General features: G+C 38.6%; 1 protein-coding gene across 1 annotated transcript in view; it reads right to left on the bottom strand.

The window, feature by feature from the left end:
- Window positions 1–1,621: 1,621 nt before the first annotated feature.
- The window catches only part of LOC124723033, a 247,975-nt gene continuing 228,326 nt past the window's right edge, over window positions 1,622–21,270 (bottom strand). Inside the window, exon 11 of the mRNA XM_047248209.1 lies at window positions 1,622–4,305. Coding sequence (XP_047104165.1) covers window positions 3,424–4,305 — 882 coding nt within the window. The 3' untranslated portion in view covers window positions 1,622–3,423. The remainder of the gene's footprint in view (window positions 4,306–21,270) is intronic.

The raw sequence follows: 21,270 nt of genomic DNA, 5'->3' as shown, positions 1-21,270 counted from the left end.
CCTGTATATAACAAGCTTCACATCAGTACAACAAAGGAAATTAATAATATACAGGTATACAAAAGGAACTAAAAACATTCCTCAGAAAACAAACTTATTATAAAATGAATGAATTCCTAGAGTAATAAGGCATCCTTTTGAGTAAAAATAGAGGAAAGAAAATTGTAATGTTATGAATACAAAATTGTGTACTTCTAACATAAATTACTGATAAAACGTAAATTTATTTATGTCATAGGTTAAAATGTATACCACAATTTATTCTCCACTATTAAGCATTCACGTTAAATTACTCGTGTGATGAAGATAAAAAGTTTGTATTTTAATTTAAATCATAATGACAAAATCTAAATTTCATTACGTCATTGTGGCACTGGGATAAAAATGTGTACTTCCACTCATTCTGCTATTTTAAGCATTCACATGCAGGTTTTAATATTGTCTGCAATCAATAGTTCATAGAAAATACTTATTTGTATGATATATCAAGTGCTCACATAATTTTGTATTATTTCACTTGACTTGTCCTATATTACTAGTACACCCTACATACAACATGTGATCAACAGGGCCAAACAAAAAATCAAACCACCATTCGCAATATTTTCTCACTATCTGTTAGAAATTTAAACAGTTCTGATGTTACGTTGATTGAAAGCCATTTTTTGTTACAAAGTACTGCATAATCTTCATTCTACAGCCTTTGACACATTTTGGCATCAGCAGATATTTGCGTGTGCACTGCGCTTTGTTGTTGTACACTGTGCATTTCCTTTGCAACTAAAGAGAGTGTGTGTGTGTGTGTGTGTGTGTGTGTGTGTGTGTGTGTGTGTGTGTTTGTTTGTTTGTTTGTTTCACTGCATCAGTATTATTGCGCAGTAACAGGCTAACGTACAATTCTTTGTTAGAGTATCAGTTATCACCAGTTAAACATCACAAAACTTTAACTGAAAACCAAAACAATGAAAAATTCCCATGTTTTTCTTGATTTTTCCCAGATGAAAAGATTCCCGCATTTTTCCCATATTGCTGGTTTGTCCCAGGGCATACACAACTGTATTTGTTGTGCAGCAGTTGGAATCACTGCTTCTTCATAATCACTCATGATGAACAATAAGAGAGTAAAATAATCACTCTGCACTCAACATTATGACTGAAATGAAGTGTAATTGTTAAGGACACAACACGATCTGCAGAGAACGAAGACAAAAAAGTCAATGACTCACAACTGGTTGTGTGTTACACGGGTTACTTTGGCTCACTACGGTGCATCTGACCTTGACCCACCTTTATTAATACTCCAAACTTTAATAGCCAAAAGAATTCACACTCTAACAGCATACATGAGTTTTACTTTTCAATGTAGTTCCAGGTTTTTTGGGAAAACTGAGTAAATCAATTGCTAAGAAACAAGAGTTACTTTCATTCTGGCCACATGAGATTACTGAACACTGCCTACTCTGCACAAATAAGAAAGATGGCATGCTCTCACGGAAACATGCTCTCTGGGTCACTGCTTTAGGAAATTTTGACCAAATGCTCAATTCAACTGTTAAATTACAATTAACAATAATTTTCCAAAAGGAGGTACACAAGTACACACTACTTAACAAACAAAACATTAATTTTTAAATTATTTTATTTTGTGTTTCTTGTACACAGACATATCTCATTCATGAAAGGTATAATTATTAAAAATACATTACAACTGTTTTGACAGGACGTGCCATCAAGTGAAGTGCAACCAACTGTTTGACAATTATGATTTTATGAAAATAAAAATATTGAACAATTGTGGGTAATTTTGTTTTTGAATTACCAATAAGATATGAAAACACAAAATGTTAACATTAAAGCTAAGAAATAAATTATGAACACATTTGGAAGAGTAACAAATTACCAAGGCTTGTGCCGTCATATTTATTGTCAACATATAAATATTCCCTGACTTTAAAAAAATGCTTCAAACAAAACAATGAAACACATTTCAAACAAGGGGGTAAATCACATTTACAATAAAAACGGTAAAGTGCATTTAAAACAAAAATGTAGTATGGGTCTGAAAACTAAAACAGTATTCAAAAGAAATGGAAATCATCTAACAATCAATCTGTAAAGTCAATTAAACAATCAATCTGTAAAGTCAATTAAACAATAAACCTGTAAAATTATGAATACTTTAACACACTTTACAGTTCACATACTGAGATACTGATGTAGCCCGTGTCATTGGTATCATATGAGCAATATTGGAACTTTACACACACACACACACACACACACACACACACACACACACACACACACACACACACACACAACATTATTAGTTTCAACCAATCATCTCATATCTTAGAGTACAAAAATGAAGCAGCCTGCTTAAACACCCTGTATGTGTGAAAGTTATGTGTGGTCAACTACATGGGATTTATAACTAACTACATGGTAATCATGTACAGTTACATGGGGTTTAAAACTAACATCATGCTAATCATGCATGGTCACCTACATAGGATTAATAACCAACAACATGAGAGAGGGAGAGAATTTCAAGACTATGGACACTCGTAACTCGACTTTAAAAGGACAAAGCAACAACATGCATAAATTGTGAGAAGGCAAAGAGGGGACTGATTTTGTCAACTATCCAGACAAGAAGAAAATTTCTGTAAGCAGTGGATACATATATATTTGCCAAACCATAAAATGTTTCTACAATATAAACTGATTTGTTGTCACTGTAGAAACATTCATGACTTAACAAAAATGTATACAAAGTCTATTTCACTGCCACAGCCATTACAGTTTCATAACATTACAAGTTTCTACCAGTCATTGGGCATCATCTTACTTTAATAAATTAAGCAGCATTATCTTCGACTTTATCCTGCAGGTACATATCATGGTATGGCAACATGGTCCTTTTCCACTGCTTGCAGATTTTTTCCTTCTTGTATGGAAAGTTAGCGAACACAGTGTCCTCTTAGTTATTGTAATTTTTGCAGACTTTAAAATCAAATTTACATCTGTCATTAGATGTTTGATACCCCTCTTTCCTACTGGCACAGTAACATTTCGACTGGCCATAATCTGGGGACTGGTTACATCTTTTATCATGCATGCCATGATCAAGTGTCCTTTTCTTACATCAACTAACAGTTTCAGTATTTGTCATTTTAGTTTTAAATTCCATGGAATTGACAATTCTAAGTTTTTAAGTATACTGCTTCATTTATTATCATCTCAAGATGGATGATAACAAGTAGAAATCAGTAATGTCATGAAATTATACAGATATAGTCAATTAAATAAAATTATATTATCAATTAAATAAACTTCACATAAAACTATCACCTACAGATTTCTTCACCAAACCAAGATGACACATTTTTCAATATTGTAACCATCATACAATTGTGCCCTTCAAATTCTGTTCTTCAGCATTAAGGTAGGTATGAAACTGCCTGACCTAGTGAAACTCGTTCCTCTAGTCAAATAATTTCTAGTCAAATAATTTCTTCTAACACCCAGGTCCTTTAACTCTCGTGTAAATGTGTTTGGGCCACACATTTTGACTTTCTTAACTTTTTTACTTTCAGGCGAAGCCACATCTGTAGGTACAACAGCATGTGTTCCAAAATTCTGTAAGTTTGCAGAACCTGAACGAAAGAAGTCTGCACAACCTGGAGGAAAGAAGTCTGCAGAACCTGAACGAAAGAAGTCTGCAGCACCTGGAGGAAAGAAGTTTGCAGAACCTGGAGAAAAGAAGTTTGCAGAACCTGGAGAAAAGAAGTTTGCAGAACCTGGAGAAAAGAAGTTTGCAGAACCTGGAGAAAAAGACATTGGCCTGTCTATACGGAATGGTGACTGACGCATGTTATCTATCTGAACAGAGAATGGCAAATCATTAACATTATTGTGAGAAATCATCGTTGATGTTTCTGAATATTTTGACAGACTTCTCCGGTTTTTAGCACCTCGTGTATAGTGACAAGTCATCATTGATGTTTCTGTATATGTTGACAGACTTGTCTGGTTTTTAGCACCTTGTGTACGTTTCAAACCCCTGACATCACTTTCCTTTTTTAAACAGATAGTTCCAGTGGCTGAGCCGCTCTGGCTGTCAGAAGAAATAGTTTTCTTCACACATTTTCCTTTTGCCTTACACCCACCTATCAATTTTCTGTTACAATTATCTGTCTTCTTTGGAGCACATGACTGTGCTGCTTCTTGTTCCCACAAAGGACATCCAGGAACTGATAAATCACTTTTGGACTGTAAGCAGTTTTGATCACACTGAACCACCTGCAAGAAAATTCAACAGAAATTACATTAATGCATTGACCAAAGTGATGATTTTATGCACTGCCCTGCCTGCATAGCTAACTGCTCAGAGCCAAGAATGGTAATAACTTAAAAAAAGAGATTAGATACATTAAATTTAAGAAAGTGATAAGACCGAACCAACATCCTAAAAAAGTAAGTATTTGTATGTGAAAATCCGAACGACGAGGAGGGATAGGAGGAACAAAATGGCAAAAAATGGTATTCTCATGATATACTCTTATTATTGTCACAGGAGACTGTGTCTTCACTTCAAGTCCTTAGACACTAGGTAGATTGGAAGTTGTGCATTTAAAGATAGTACGCAATACTGATGAATTCTAATTATGCTAGTGACATTCCGTTTTGATTTCTAGTAGGTCAAGTCAAACACCGCCTTATTTAATTATGAGTTTACTCTGTTTAACAATATTTTTGAACAAAATCACATTAACAAACCTGTTTTTCAGAAATTCCCACTTGGACAAATATTGCTACTGATTCTGGTGAAACAATCACAACAGGGAGAAAACTACTGAAAGACTTTTTAAATGAACCCACATTCAAGGGAAAGTTCACTTTTGAGGAATAAATAAGAAACAATTTACAAATTAAAACCCATATTAGATTAAATTGTTGCTTTTATTTTCAATCAGGTGAACCTAAATAACTTAAATAAATTGCAGAAATTTGTAGTCAATTATTTTGGTCGACAATACACACCATTAAATTCGATTACCGGTTTCGATTGTTCACACAACCAACCTCACATCAGAAAGAACAAGCAGAAACAGAAAACTGCTTCAGGTAAAACTGACTTAAACAGTCTTCAGAAATATATATACTTCAATGTAAAGCAACATACAAAAAGTAACAACACATCTATCATGGTAAACACACTGTGTCAACGAATACAGTAAGGTTAGAACGCACTGTCTGCATATCTTGATACTACCATAACAAAGGAAAAACAACTATCAGATGAACATGAACCATAATCAATTTTACGGCTTTACAAAAATAGGGAAGTAATGAACATGAAAGACGTACCATTCTCATATAACAGACAACTTCAATAAAGTGCTGTGAACACCAACGAGATAAAAAAAGAGTGTGTGCCTAAAACTATAGGTCTCCAAGAAACAAATAATTTCATTATCATTAATGAAATAAATCAGTATAGGAGGTACAAATTGAGATAAACAGAGTACATTAATAATAAGAAAGAAAGAAACATACCATGCTTATTAAAACCCCACTTCAATATAAAATTTTTACACTTCTTCGTTATGAAACGTAACTTGTAAAAACCAAGATGATGAAATACATACGCATGCAAAGTAGAACAAACTTTTTTGAGACCAATTCAAATCCATAAACAGACTGACAGCTGTAAAGGTCAACCAAGAATTGCCAGAGAAGCCAGCAGGTTGCACACAATCATGTAGTTACAAAACTTATAAAATAGAAGACATATAATTACAGTAATGAGGGATAAAGGTGGGGATTAAGAACTAGAATAAAAGAAAAACGTATAATGTTGAAATCGTAGTGATTACGTCATGACCACCAAGAGACAACAGTTGCTAACAGAACGCAATATATTTAACTATTGTTAAAAGCCAAGGAGCATAATATTGTCACTTAGAAGAAGGTTTATTCAGCACTTGCACATACAAGAGCGTGGAGTGAACTGCCTCCAGCCAGAACACAAATGGTATATACACAGTTACAGAACATTCCAGTACAGTGATTCTTGACTTCTGTGGATACTTCTTGAATGTACTCGAACCGAATTTAGAAATTAAAGTTATTCAGTTCAGGTGAGTTTTGAACTCACGGCACTCCATACAACAGTCTATTATCATAACCGCGACACTACAGTGACTGTAGTGCTCAGTTTCTTCTGTGACAATGCTCCCTCCTTAAGAGAACAACATCCCAGTGTTACATCCTCCTAGTCCAGGAACGAGTCATCAGTCCTGCATACTGCGACTCCCGATGACTGATGTTCGTCCTGGCAGTGATCTTCTTAGAACTTCCTTTGCCGCTACGCTCTTCATCAGTTTTCCACTTGTTGCCTGTTGCTGGAGCTTCGAATTTACCCTGGGTTGCAGGATCCTTAAAGCGCTTCATTCAAAGGACTTGGACTGTATCTCTGATCTTTCGTCATCTTGTGTTGGGATCAAAAACTTCAACTTCGTAAGTAACACCAGACAACTGTCTTACAACCTTATAAAGTCCAAAGTAGCGCCTGAGGAGCTTCTCAGAGAGACCAACCTTCCGAACAGGAGTGAAGATCCACACGAGGTCATCAGGGTGGCAGTGGCTCGCGTCATACCTTCGGTGATAGTTTTCTTGACCCTGCAGCGTGCGGAGTCAAGCTAACTGCCGAACTTCCTCAGCTCTGGTTAACACCTGGCCGATGTATTCATCGTCCACATTATCAGGATGTAATGGAAACACAGTGTCCATCGTCGTCGTCGCCTCACGCCCATGCACCAGGACAAATGGCGTAAATCCTGGGGTGTCTTGTTTGGCAGTGTTGTAGGAAAACGTCATGAAAGGTAGCATGTCGGCCAAGGTCTTATTAAGACATTCAGTAAGCCTGTTAGTTTGCGGATGGTAGGCAGTTGTCATGTGATGAATAATGTTGCACCAACTGTTTATCTCTGTCACAAGATTTGATTGAAAAACTTTCCCTCGGTCCGTAATTAACGACCTTGCGGCACCGTGTTTTATTACAATGTCTTCCACGAAGAATTTGGCTACCTTGAACACTTCGGCTGTTTTCACGGCTTTTGTAATGGCATAGCATGTCAGATAATCAGTGCAAACAATAATCCATTTATTGCCCCTAACAGACATTGGAAATCATCCGAGGAGGTCAATCCTAACACGCTGGAAAGGCATTTTAGCTGGTGGAATTGGTATGAGTCGGCCAAGTGGTTTCTGAGGAACTGCCTTTCTCCTCTGACACCCTTGGCAGTGTGACACGTAATAACGAACACTCCTAAATAAACCTGGCCAGAAAAATCTCTTACGGATCCTATCAAATGTCTTAATAAATCCTGAATGTCCGGCCTTCACGTGTGTCATGAAATTTCTGTAGAACATCTAAGTGCATGTGTTTAGGAATCACTGGTAGCCACCTCTTTCCAAATGGATCAAAGTTTTTCTTGCAAAGTAATCCATTAACTACCTTAAATTGTTCTTTCACATCCTCTGACCGATTTATGGCAAGCATAATTGGAGATATCTTGGTGTCGTCCTTCTGCTCACCAAAGAGATCCTGGAGTGCAGCGAGGCAGTCACTATCTTCAGCAAAGTCCTGATGGTCCTGCACAGGGTTTCTTGAGAGACAGTCGGCATCTTGTTGTTTTCTCCCACTTTTGTACACTATTGTAATGTCATACTCTTGAAGACGTCGTGCCCACCTGGCGAGTCGTCCTGTTGGATCCTTAAGACTTGTCAACCAACAAAGTGAATGATGGTATGTAACAACTGTGAATGGCCTTCCACAGAGATACTGTTGTAATTTGCATATGGCCCAGATCACAGCAAGACATTCTCTTCCTGTAGTTGAGTAGTTTCTCTCGGCTTTTGTAAGTGTCCGAGTAGCATAGGCTATAACCTTCTCTTTTTCACCCGAAATATGCACCAGAACAGCACCGATCCCATACCCACTGGCATCTGTGTGTAGTTCTGTAAGTGCTCTCTCATCATGAAGACCAAGTACAGGGTCTGTCGTTAGAGCTTTCTGCAGCACATTGAAAGAATGCACCACCCCAGATAAAGCTAGCATTTGCTTTTAACAACCCTCGGAGTGGCCTGGCTTCGATACAAAAGTCTTTGATAAAACGATGGTAATAAGAACATAATCCAAGGAAGCTTCTCACATCTCTAATACTTTTAGGAACAGTAAATTCCGTTATAGATCTCACCATTTCTGGGTCTAGCTGCACACCTTCATTTCACACAATGTGTCCAAGTATTTTGATTTCTTTTGCTCCAAAGAGACACTTTCTTGGATTAAGTTTCAGTCCGCATTGTTGGAGACACTTAAGAATGGCCCTCAGTCCGTTTATGTGTTCATCAAATGTCTCTGAGAACACTGTAATGTCATCTAAATAACAAGGACACATCCTCCACTTCAGATGACGAAGAAGATTATCCACAATCCATTCAAAAGTTCCTGGTGCATTACACAAACCAAACGGCATTACCTTAAACTCCTACAGGCCCAGAGGGGTGATGAATGCAGTTTTCTCACGATCAGCCTCATCTATTTCGATTTGCCAGTATCCCGAGTACATGTCCATGGTTGAGAACAACTTAGCCCCCTTCAGACAATCTAGTGTATCGTCAATTCATGGAAGAGGGTAAACGTCCTTTTTAGTTATTTTATTAAGTTTCCTGTAATCAACACGAAAGTGCCAACTGCCATCCTTCTTTTGACGAGAACCACTGGTGACGACCATGGGCTCTGTGAAGGCTGAATGATGTCATTCTTCATCATTTTCTCTACCTCGTCGTGAATTATTTGACGTTCCGTTGCTGACACACGGTATGCTCTCTAGCTTATTGGTTGATGGTCTTCAGTGCTTCACTATCGATTTGTCCAAGTTGCTCTTCACCTGTGGATTGAAGCATTCACAGAACTCTTGAAGAATGGCATGTTGCTTCTTCTGTTATTCCTTAGTGAGATCTGGTGATATTTGAGCTAGAAGATCTTGTCTCGTAGTGGTGGCGTCAATTTCGCCCACAGACTCGGCATCAGAGGTTTCTATGATGCTCGGCTGTTCTGCAATTAACAGATCAGTGTTTGCTATGCACATGCAACTTGGAAGAATCTGCGGTTCTTGGAAACAGTTAACTATCCACAATTCACTGAATCCGTTCTTAAACGGGACGACAGAGGCTGGGATGACCAAGTTATTCTTCAGTGGTGTGCTTCTCTTACATTCCACTACAAGATCCATGGGTTGATGCATGGCATGACACATGACAGTTACCTTTCTAGTGCTGACTGCAGGAATGATCACTTCATCCAGCACACACAGTCTACATATTCAGATGCGCATCTTCCTGTCCACAGTATCTCCCCTCATCTAGCATAATCTCAGAGCGACCACAATCTGTAATTGCCTGAAAAGCTTGCAAAAAGTCCCATCCGAGAATGATGTCATGACTACACTCTTGTAAGACGATGAATTCTAAGGACTGTGTGTGGTCACTTATACCCACACAAATGACACATCTTCCTGTAGGTTTTACATACTACCCATTAACCATCTTCAGCAGAGATATTTTGTTGTCTAGCCCAAAGTGGCTCATTTGAAGATGCCAAAATTACAATATTAACAAATGAAGAGGTAGAATGATTGGATAAAAACACTGAAGCCCGAGCTGTTGGGGATAAACAAAGGAAAGCTGAAGTAAAGAATGATGATAATTTGATTTTCCAGGAATGTAGTAGGGAGGATGAGACAGAAATGGGGGAAATTAAAAGGATCACTTCTGGAACCGAGGATAAGGTAAGATAGGTAATATTGGGGAGGGGCAGACAAAGATTTCTTTGGGACATTTTCAGTAATGCAAGTACAGAGTAAGAGTAACTTTGACAACATAGTTTGTGATCTCAATGGAGATGTAAATTCGATTTCTGTTGTAAATGAGGTTAGGAGCCAAATTATGACAAATGGTCAGAAAAGAGAAAGTTGAGAAAGAGTAGTGCTAGCATAAAAAGAAAAAGACTGAAATGAGGGGGCCTATGTTTCAGAGAGATACAAATATTTGATGGAACTTACCACACAATTTTAGATGTGTACTTATTTGAGGATAGAAAGAGTGAAGTAATGAAAGTCTGTCAGATGTAGCCAGGAAATTGTGGGAGATCTGAGGAAAGTGTGAAAGAACACAGTGAGAAAGTAATTAGCACACACTGAAACATTCAGACAATGCACGGAATGGAAGTGACTTTTCTGAAGTGTTGGTAGGGAAAATGCCTTATCAGATCAGATGTGGGTTGGTAGGTAAGAACTATAGATCACAGAATTTCTTGATCAGCTGTGACAAAGCAGACCTCAGGGTGTCTTTAGTGAATATGTGCAGTAGCATGCATAGGGCCCCTAGCTTTTGCAGTGCTGTTTCTTTCTTTAGTTTTCTGCACTGCTTCCCACTCTTCAACTATCTTATAAATCTGTCACAACAACGCTTCAACTATTGAACTACCCAGATTAAGTATCAGGTAGTTATAACTTGATTTGACTATATTCCCGAACATGACATAATTTCAGATAACAGATAATGATAGGTGAATGGTTTGACAAACAGCAAGAACAAAGTAAATGTTTGTGAACAGCTTTATGCAGGAAATTTGAGAGTATTGATAAAAGGCAATGCTGGTATAGTGGCTTGGCAAGGAAAAAACTGGTCTGGGTTGTGTAGTTTGAACAGTAATAACAAATAACCTAGAGTATTTTGTTGTTGTGTAATAATGATTGAAGACGGGAAAGAATTAGTAATGCATAACATGTATTTGTAGTACAGTAACTGAGAAGTGTGATTACTTTGCTGATATAAATGAATGAGAGAAAATGAAGTAATAGCTGGATGAAGTCAGGAATTCTGATGGGCAACATTTAGCAAAGATTTTAAGCAATCAGTAATTGTTAGTGATGAAATGGATACAGTAATATTAGAAATGATGATGGTAGGAACATGAGATAAAGAGAAACAGAGAATAGAAAAACAAGAAAAGAGGAAGGGTAGAAAATATTATAAAAGGAAAGTGTTAAAGACCTGTCATAATGTAATCAGAATGTGTTAATGGAATTCAGTAAAAAAGGGGGGGGGGAGGGTGTAAATAATGTGAGAACATGTTACGAGGGACCAGCAACTGTCCATCATTATCGTAGGAGCTTCAGTTAAAATGAAAAAAGATGCACAGCAATAACAAATTTCAGCAGGATAAGAACTGGAGAATCTAAATAAGACAGAGTTTTGTAAATTTGCTCATAAATAAATACAATTCCTCACTGTATCCAGAAAAGACGAACTGAAGTGTAGATAGTGTGCAATTTTATTCTTGAATCATACATGTGAATTTTTTTTTAATCTATTAGATGCAAATGAGGGAATAACACTGGAAAAGATAGCAGTAGAGAGGGAGTTAAATTATGTTGTAAATAGAATTTGTAAGTGTCTGCCAATCTTCAATTGACTGCATAGGTTAATAATAAGAGATAGACTGAGCAATTACTTGCATCATAAGGTGAAGCAGCAAGCATAAAGCCCACAGCACCGCTAGGTAGAGATATGAATGTGTAGAAGCAGGAACTTTGTGTGGGAGGAGTTGAGAGAACAGAAACTAACATGCAAGGACTGAAAACAATAAGAGCCAAAAAGCAATGCTATCTTAAATTATTATGTTTTGTTTTAGTCAATGTAAGATAGGTGAAGTTTGTTCTTTCACAGACTGTGTCATGTTATTTGTATTATTGGTGGAATAATTTTGGAATTTAGGAGAAATGAAATGTTATTCTTCTGTTTGATTATGGTAATGACAATCTGTCTTTAATTTTGTATATGCTCAATGCGTATGCATGATTACATGTGGTACACAAACAACATACTTCATTTGTGTCTGAGACATTATATCATGAGAGATTCGAGAGAATATCACATGATAAACTGGGGCGGCACATGTGAAGATACCACTACAGTACAATATAGCTTTTCTCCTGTGCTTTCTTTCCTTTAATTTATTATAGAATATATTTTAACTTCGTTTCCTTGTGCAGCTTTGTTTTTGTTTGCACCACAGAGTTGATATGGATGGAATTGCTATTTTCATTTTTTTGGTACTGCATGTTCAAACATTTATTAACATGTTATTCAAAATTATTTTCCATTGTCAGCAAAAGGTGAAGTTCTACTTTCATATACGATTGTGAATTGTTCTACTGGGTGTAATTATAAGTGAGATGCATTGAGCTGTAGAAACATATCAATATGTCGATAAAGAAAAACAAAGAGAGTGGAGAGTTGGGGGTTGATTTGGAAGAGGAGACCAAACTGCGAGGTCATCGGTCTCATCGGGTTTGGGAAGGAAGTCAGCCGTGCCCTTTCAAGGGAACCATCCCGTCATTTGCCTGAAGCGATCTAGGGAAATCATGGAAAACCCAAATCAGGATGGCCAGACGCGGGATTGAACCATCATCCTCTGGAATGCAAGTCCAGTGTGCTAACCACTGCACCACCTCGCTCGGTAGAGAGTGGAGAGAGAGAACAGAAGGTGATTGTCCGGCCTATGTGAACAGAAGTGCTATGTCCTTGGCCAATGTTTGACAACTTGTATCATGTTGATACACATTTTTAAATCAGTATATATTGTGGACAAAGAAACTAATATCCAAACATGTCTCACTGCTTCTCATTCTGAACTGATACACAGCACATTAATCTTAAAACTATGACATGCATATCTCAACACCACATGACTGCTGTACATGCAAGCATGGAAGGCCTCTCTTCAACTTCCAGCAGGGGGCACTACGAACACTTCTTTTGTCCAACTGTGAGTGCTTCTCTGCAGATGCATAATTCCTGCCTGTAATGCCGATAAATTTCAGTACCACCATGCACGTATTACCAGTCACATTTTGCAGCCGTGATGACAGCAACTACTACTACCTGATGATAGTGAACAGTTGCTTCAATAAAATAGTGTGGGATTTGCACAATGTTATCCAGCAGCAAATCTAAGAAATGTATTTGCACTGTTTACACAGTTTAAGTCATGTAATAATAACCTGTGTTAATATCAAAGGATTGTGCCACTAAATGCTGTACAATGCTGCCAATATACAAACTGCATAGTTTGTTGCCAGTTAGAAAATAGTTGGTATTATTTAACGCTGCTGATTTGTATTACGAAGGATGGCCATTATACCTGACAGTCTATGCTAATAAATGCTAGAAGTGTGTAAAAGGTAAAGCGTTTGACATGGTGCTCCATTGCGGTCTGTTAATGAAGGTACGAGCATATGGAATAAGTTTACAGATATGTGAGTGACTTGCAGACTTCTTAAATAATAGAACCCACAGTATGTTGGCTCGATGATGAGTGTTCATCGGAGACAAGGGTATCGTCAGGAGTGCCCCAGGGAAATGTGATAGGACCGCTGCTGTTCTCTATATACATAAACAATTTGGCGGGCAGGATGGGCAGCAATCTGCAGTTGTTTGGTGATGATGCCATGGTATACAGCAAGTTGTCAAAGTTGAGTGACTGCAGTAAGATAGAAGATGACTTAGACAAAATTTCCAGTTGGTGTGATGCATGGCAGCTAGTCCTAAATGTGGAAAAATATAAGTTGCTGCGCATGAATAGGAAGATCAAACCAGTAATGTTCGGATACAGTATTACAAGTGTGTTTCACCTAAATAGTTTTTCCACAATCAATGCTGTTTCTCCGAGGAAAGCTAGCATGTGTTTACTGTTCAGGAAAATGTTGTTTAAACATCTGGATGTAATGTTGCAAAGCAATAAGAGATGGAACAAGCATGTGAGAACTGTGGTAGGAAAGGCAAATGGTCGATTTTTGGTTTACTGCAAGAATTTAAGGAAGAGTGGTTCACATGTAAAGGAGGTTGCATATAGAACGCTAGTGCGAGCTGTTCTCAAGTACTGTTCGAGTGTTTGGTATCTGTACCAGATCGGATTGAAGGAAGACATCACAGCAATTCAGAGGCGGGCTGCTAGATTTGTTACCGGCAGGTTCAAACAACACGTAAGTATTACGAAGATGCTTCGGAAAATCAAATGGGAATCCCAGGAGGGAAGGCGACATTCTTTTCAAGAAACACTATTGAGAAAATTTAGAGCATCGGCATTTGAAGCTGATGGGCAAACGATTCTACTGCCACCAACATACATTATGTGTAAGGGCCACGAAGATAAGATACGAGAAATTACAGCTCATGTGAAGGCAGACAGTCATTTTTCCCTCACTCTATTTGTCAGTGGAACAGGAAAGAAAATGATTAGAATTCTTTCCTGAAGTCATTTACTAAGCATTTCTAAAGTTGCAGCAATGACATTACTTGAGACTAATTTTTGATGTTGTTCATACTTTTGGACGCGTATTCAAAATTTCCACAGTTATATTGTACACAGTCTTCATCAGCTAAGACTACGGAAAGGTGCTTTCACACGTCTTCTCTATCAAGAGACTGTCACCAAAAATGTACCCCAATTTATCTAGTGTTCAGTAAGTTTTAGGCCAACAAGGGAATCAATAACTCCTTACTGATCCACTCCACCAACATTTCAATAATGTGTTAGAACAGATAGTACACACGCTGAAAGAGAATATGAAGTTGGCAATTCAGTCAGCATGCACAGAGAGTGTTTTCACATTTATTTATTTATTTATTTTTAGTACTTTCGAGCCATACTGATCACAGAGAAGAGTATAGTGGAGCAACTGCAGGGCATAGTAATAGAGATCCTCCTCCATTTCTTCAGTCCTCCACTAAAGATCCTCCTCAATTCCTTCAGACCTCAACAACTTAAGCAGACACCAACACACTGCCAGTTCCAAATTGACACTACTGTCAGGCACAGACATCCGAATGGCAACAAGGATGGGTGCCTGAAATGGTCACTGAAACTCAGGGGTGAAACCTGTACCAAATGGGAGCAGATGCCTACAAGAGGCAGTGTTACTAGATTAACTTTAGCCCAAGCAACACCCTGCCCATATAGCCTCAACATCTGTACCACATACACCAATCCTACCACTTATATCACCCTAGACAACCAACAGGGAGCCTGCAAGCATCAACATGCCTTTGTCCCCATGCACTACCTCCCAGCACCACACCTACAGCCAGCAGTATCAACTCCAGGGCCGCGCGCGCACACACACACACACACACACACACACACACACACACCTTTGGTATTTGGAAGGTTACCACAGTACTGTGCAGAAAAACTGTCCTTGAAGCTTTGAAGCACCATAATCTATTCAGTATTGGTCTAGCAAATGACAGGAAATCTTGAATGGTGATATGATTGCTTCAGCATGCAAGCATCATTGGAATAGTGATACTAAAGTGATCCATGTCCCAGTGTACTTTTTATTTTGCTCAGCATCCATTCTGGCAGTTTTCTTTCTGACACACCTCTTTCTATAAGGTAGAGATAATTAGAAAGTGGTCACTGGAGTGGGGATTGACCACCACCTCTCACTAAGTAAATCTGTGAGAGGAAAGAGAGCAAATTGCTAAATCATTGGCAGAGAATCACTCTGCCACTGTCACTCTGCCACTGTACTACAATGTGTCACTTTTCCCGCATTAAAGTGGCATGTATTCTCCAAATGTAAGATCGTCACTCACTCTAGTGTGGGCAAGTGAGGCTCATAGCACATTATCCACTTCTACACACACTGCTTGACAAAAAAAGTGAAACAAAATGAAACTTCACGAGTTCAGAAGTTATTTCAGCGACTACAAAATCAAGTCAAATTTACTACAAACTTGGCAGTATGAACGCACTTGGCAGTGCGAGATTACACTCCTTTTGGCTTGGGTGCATGCACTAATTCAGTTAGGAAGGGTATTATCAGGCTGATGTATCCTCTCCTGGGGCACACTAATCCTTGATATCGTACATACTGGCACTGGGACAAAGTTGACATCCAACCTGGTCCAACACGTTCTATAGAAGACAGATCTGGGAATATTATTGGTCACAGAAGTACCTCAATATCACACAGAAAGTTCATAGTCATACAAACCATGTGGGGATGAGCAATGTCTGATGAAAAAAGGCACCACAATACTGTCACACGAGAGGTAACACACGAGGATGCAACATGTCCACAATGTACCATTGTGCTGCCAGAGTACCCTCAATCACTATCAGCCATGACCTGAAATCATACCTGATGGTTCCCCACGCTATAATGACATAATAACACAGCTGTGCCTCTGCAAAACACTAAAGAATTGGGCCTCTCCCTAGATCACCACCATAATCACAGGCAATGGTCATCTGGGGTAGTGCAGAATTTCAATTCATTGCTGAACACGCCGAGATGCCATTTATCATCAGCTGTTTGTGTCACAATTTCCTAGCCCAACTGCTGCTGGTTTCCCACCAAGGGTGCAGGATGACACAAAATGCTGTAGGGAGTCTTATATGATATGAGCAGTGCTAATGCACTCTGGTAGCTCTTTTACCTGTCAAAAAGAAAAACTCTTAATGATTTACAAACCAGCTGATGTGTATGAAGTTACATCAACGTCCAACAATGATCTGGGGACTTCACTCTTTTTTTGCCAGGTAGTGTATTTTCTCTGCCACACAGTGGGTGGCAAAGGGTTCTTGGTACCAATATTCCATCAGAATATTGTGAGATAGTAATATGACTATATAGCCTTCATGTGCACCTTAACTTTTAATCCCTATGAAAAATATATGAAGGATGTAATAGAAATGTTAAAGAATCTACTTTGGGTACCAGTACTTTAAATGTATCCAGAAGTGTTTCAGGAGACCAATCTCAGCTTTCTTATAAAGATCCCCATTTAAGTTTCCTGGTCCTCCATTCTATTTTCTTATGGTCTATACCATACTGTTAAAATCTTTTGAGTGGCTTTCTGAATTTCTCATTACTTGATACAGACTACAAACACTGGAGCAGTACCTAGAATAGAATGCACTTGAATCCTTCATATAGCTTCCTTTAGATCTTCCCTATAACGGATTTCAGCTCTTTGTAGAACTTCATAGCATTTTGCATCATTACCTACAATTATATAGAAGATTTGGGAGAATCTAGACCTTCACCATTAATCTTGTAATCCAGTATTATCATGTTTACTCTCTTTGTCATGGACACTTCCTCACATACTCTAAAACCTCCCACAGGGAGAAACATAGTTGAGAGAAACAAATGGTGCACACCTACCTGGAATAGTACAAGTACTGCAGTAACAACTGCTTGTAATATGGTAGGTACAATGTTCAATGAGGAATGATGCGCACCACTGATAAACACAGCCACCTCTCACTCCTTTTTTCTTGTGGACGTGATAAGTTTCATAGAACAAAATCACTGGAATGATTAAACATCATTGGCAGTCACACTTCAAGAATTAAATGTCTTTTTGAGTTCTACACGAACATGTATCACTGCTGCTTGTAGCTTTGATTTGTCCACACAAACTTGAAAGTCATTCAAATTTCACTGCCTTACTGTAGTACAATTTTTTTCTATCACTGAGGCTTTTCATTTTACTTTCACTCTACAGTACAATGGAGAACATGCAGCATGATGATGAAACTTGTCACTTACAACAGAAGAGCATGCTAAAAGTATTTTATTCTTGTATCTTCACTGATACAAAAACTGGTTTCTTCTGCAACTGTGACAGATCATTACAAATGACTGAGGCTGCATGGCATTGTATAAGGTATACAATTACATGTGTATTGTAAGCTTAGCAGCTTTTATTCAATACAGACTGAGTATGTTCTGTTACAAACTAGACATTTTCCTGAACAGTAAACACATGCTAGCTTTCCTCGGAGAAACAGCATTGATTGTGGAAAAACTATTTAGGTGAAACACACCTCCATACCCAGCATCTTGCGAACAACATATGCAGGTCATAGGTAGATTCCAGCTTCCTAGAGTCCTGAAAGGCGTTCAACATAGTACCACAAGACTGGCTACTAACCAAGATAATATCACAGAAAGTCTCTTCAGAAATATGTGATTCACCCACAGAATATTTCACTAAGAGAGCACCGTGTGTTACACTGGATGGCAAATGTTCCACAGAAACAAAAGGAATAATAGGTGTGCCACAAGCTAGCATAATAAAATCTCTAATGTTCTCAAGACACACATGATCTATTATATATGATCAGTAGTGTTATAAGATTGATTGCTGATTATGTTGCTGCATATTAGGAAGTATTATCAATAGATGGACGTAAGAAATTGTATAAAGTCTGGGACAAAATTCCTACTTTGTGTAATGTATCTGCAGCTCTCTTTAAATGTAAATAAATGTACAGGAAGTGAACAAAAATATGGAAACACCAAAACGACAACTCATTAACATGTCTAATATGGTGCTGGAAAACCAAAGGCATTCAAAACACCTTCCAGTTTTGGAACAGATAAATACAGATCCTGTATGGTGGGCATCTTACCCTTCTTTCTGAAAAATAGTGGCATGTTCAGGTAATGATGATTGAGGTGTATAGTGTTCATGCACACTTCTCTCCAAAGTAGACACCAAAGGCACAAAAATATTGAGATCTGGTGACAGAGATTGCTAGGGGAGATGTGACAATTCATCCCCGTGCTCATAAAATCCGTCTTGGCCGATGCAAGCTGTGCAAACAGGGATCCTGTCATCTTGGAATACAGCATTGGGGAGCAAACATGTTACCATGGGACCTGATCAGCCAAAATGGTCACATAATCCTTGGTGGTAATGCAACCTTGCAGAGTACCCACAGGGTCAATGGAATACCATGATATGCCTGCCCAAATTGTCACCAAACCACAGCCTTGTTTCACTCTTGTGCCTTAAGCCCTGCCAGTAGTTGGAAATGGTGTGAAGCAAGAGTCATCCAATCAAATGACTCTCTTCCATTGCTCCACAGCCCAGGTTTCATAGCTTCGCCACAAGTGTTCCTGTAACGGGCATTAACATCACTGATGTGTGGTTTTCGAATCCCCGTTTTCCCTGCAATTCCCAGCTTATGGAGCTCCCTTCATGTTTTTATGCTGACGGGGTTCATATGTGCGATATTCAATTATGCAGTGACTTTTTCAGCTGTTATCCTCTTATTTTTTGCCACAATCCTCTTTAATGACCATCTGTCATTATCACTCAAAACACACTTTCATCGGCATTGTGATTTAGCAGATGATATTTTCCTTCTTTTCCTATCTGTAATATAAATCTTCAGCATGGTGCCTCATGAAACACAAAACACTTCAGCTCCCTTGGTTATGGAAGCATCCACTGTACGAGTAATAACAATTTGCCCAGGTACAAAGTCACTTAGCTCTGACATAATTCATGGTCAAATACAAAAGTGCAACCCACAGGTTTGCGCCAATTATGCATTTCACGTGGTGTTTTCACATTTTTGACCAATCCATACATGATAATGTCTATAACAAAGTTAAAGAAACTGACAGTATCTTATTACAAGACTGATGGTGAACGTCCTGAGCACGTCACATCATATAAGTATTTATTGTAACACTAACAAGCAATGTGAAATGGGATGATCACAGAAAATTAGTATTCAAGAAGGCGAATGGAAGACATTTTTGCCAGATACATTCTGGGAAGATGCAAGACCTCCCAGCAGCTCCAAATGCCTTAGGTCCACCTCAAAACCTGACACCTGAATGCATCTCCCCAATAGTCCCATTGCGGCTGGGTACAAGAATGCCACAGAACAAACCTCTGCCTTTGCTGACCAATACCTCCTAACTACTGTCCGTAACTTCCCATTCTACATTCAAGATACTGTTCACTTCGCCTTCCTCCCCCATGCGCACGGTCTTGTGGCGACGTAACACTATCTTTCCCAATATGCTCCTGATATCAAACCTACCACTTCTTTCCTAATCCTCCTAACCAAGCACCTCCTGACTCACAATTACTTCACTTTTACAGGACAAATCTATAAAAAAAATGCACGATACTGCCATGGGTACCCGCATGGCACCATCCAATGCCAACTTATTTATTGGCCACCTGGAGCAATCCTTCCTATCCAGTCAACACCTAAAATTTCTTGTAGTGTTCAAATCCATTGACAATATTTTCATGATCTGGACTCTTGACAGTGACATCCTTATTTCTTTCCCCTGTAACATCAACAACTACTCCCAAATCTTGTTCACCTGTTCCTTCTCAACTCAATGCACCACTGTCCTACACGTTGCCTCCACCTTTCAGATGGCTACATAAATACACCTGCTTATATCAAGTGCACCAACCATCAACAGTACTTCCACTTGGACATCTGTCACCTGTTCCACATCCAAAAATCTCTTTCTTACAGCCTTGCCACATCTGCAGTGGAAAGCAGGAACTGTTGAAATATGCTGATAACCTTGCCGGAGCTTTAATTAACAGAAAATATCTCATCCAGCTCATTCATAAACAGATCTTCTGGGCTATCTACTCTTCTGATGCCAGTAAACCTGTTAACCAACCACCACTTCTCTGATTACTCAGTATTACCCTGGCATTGCAAAGCTCAACCACGTCCTTCACCAGGGCATCAATTACCTCTTGTCGTACCCACATCACCAAAGTAGCGTTCCACTATCCACCCTACCCTCAACTTCTATATCTACATACAAACTCTGCAAGCCAATGCATTGTGCATGGCAGAGGGTACCCTGTACCCCTTTTGCCATTTCATTTCCTTTCCTATTCCACTCAAAATAGAATGAGGGAAAAATGATTGTTTATATGCCTCTTTACATGTCCTAATTCTTATCTTCATGGTCCTTATACGAAATGTATATTGGTGGCAGTAGAGCCATTTTGCAGTCAACTTCATATGCCGGTTCTCTAAATTTTCTCAATAGTTTTTTGTGAAAATAATGTTGTCTCCCTCCACAAGGTTTCCCATTTGTCTTCATGACGAATCCCCGTAACACTCATGTTGACAGAACCTAATGGTGACAAATCTATCAGTATATCATTGAATTTCTTCAGTGTCTTCCTTTAATCCAACCTGGAGGGGGTCCCAAACACTTGAGTAATACTCAAGAATGGGTCACACAAGTGTTCTATACACAGTCTTGTTTACAGACAAATGACACTTTCATAAAATTCTCCCCGTAAATTGAAGTTGATCATTTGTCTTCCTTACAA

This window comes from Schistocerca piceifrons, chromosome X, assembly GCF_021461385.2.
Source record: "Schistocerca piceifrons isolate TAMUIC-IGC-003096 chromosome X, iqSchPice1.1, whole genome shotgun sequence".
Classification (NCBI taxonomy): domain Eukaryota; kingdom Metazoa; phylum Arthropoda; class Insecta; order Orthoptera; family Acrididae; genus Schistocerca; species Schistocerca piceifrons.
Note: the sequence above shows the minus strand (reverse complement) of the source record. Positions and strands in the feature narration are given on the sequence as shown.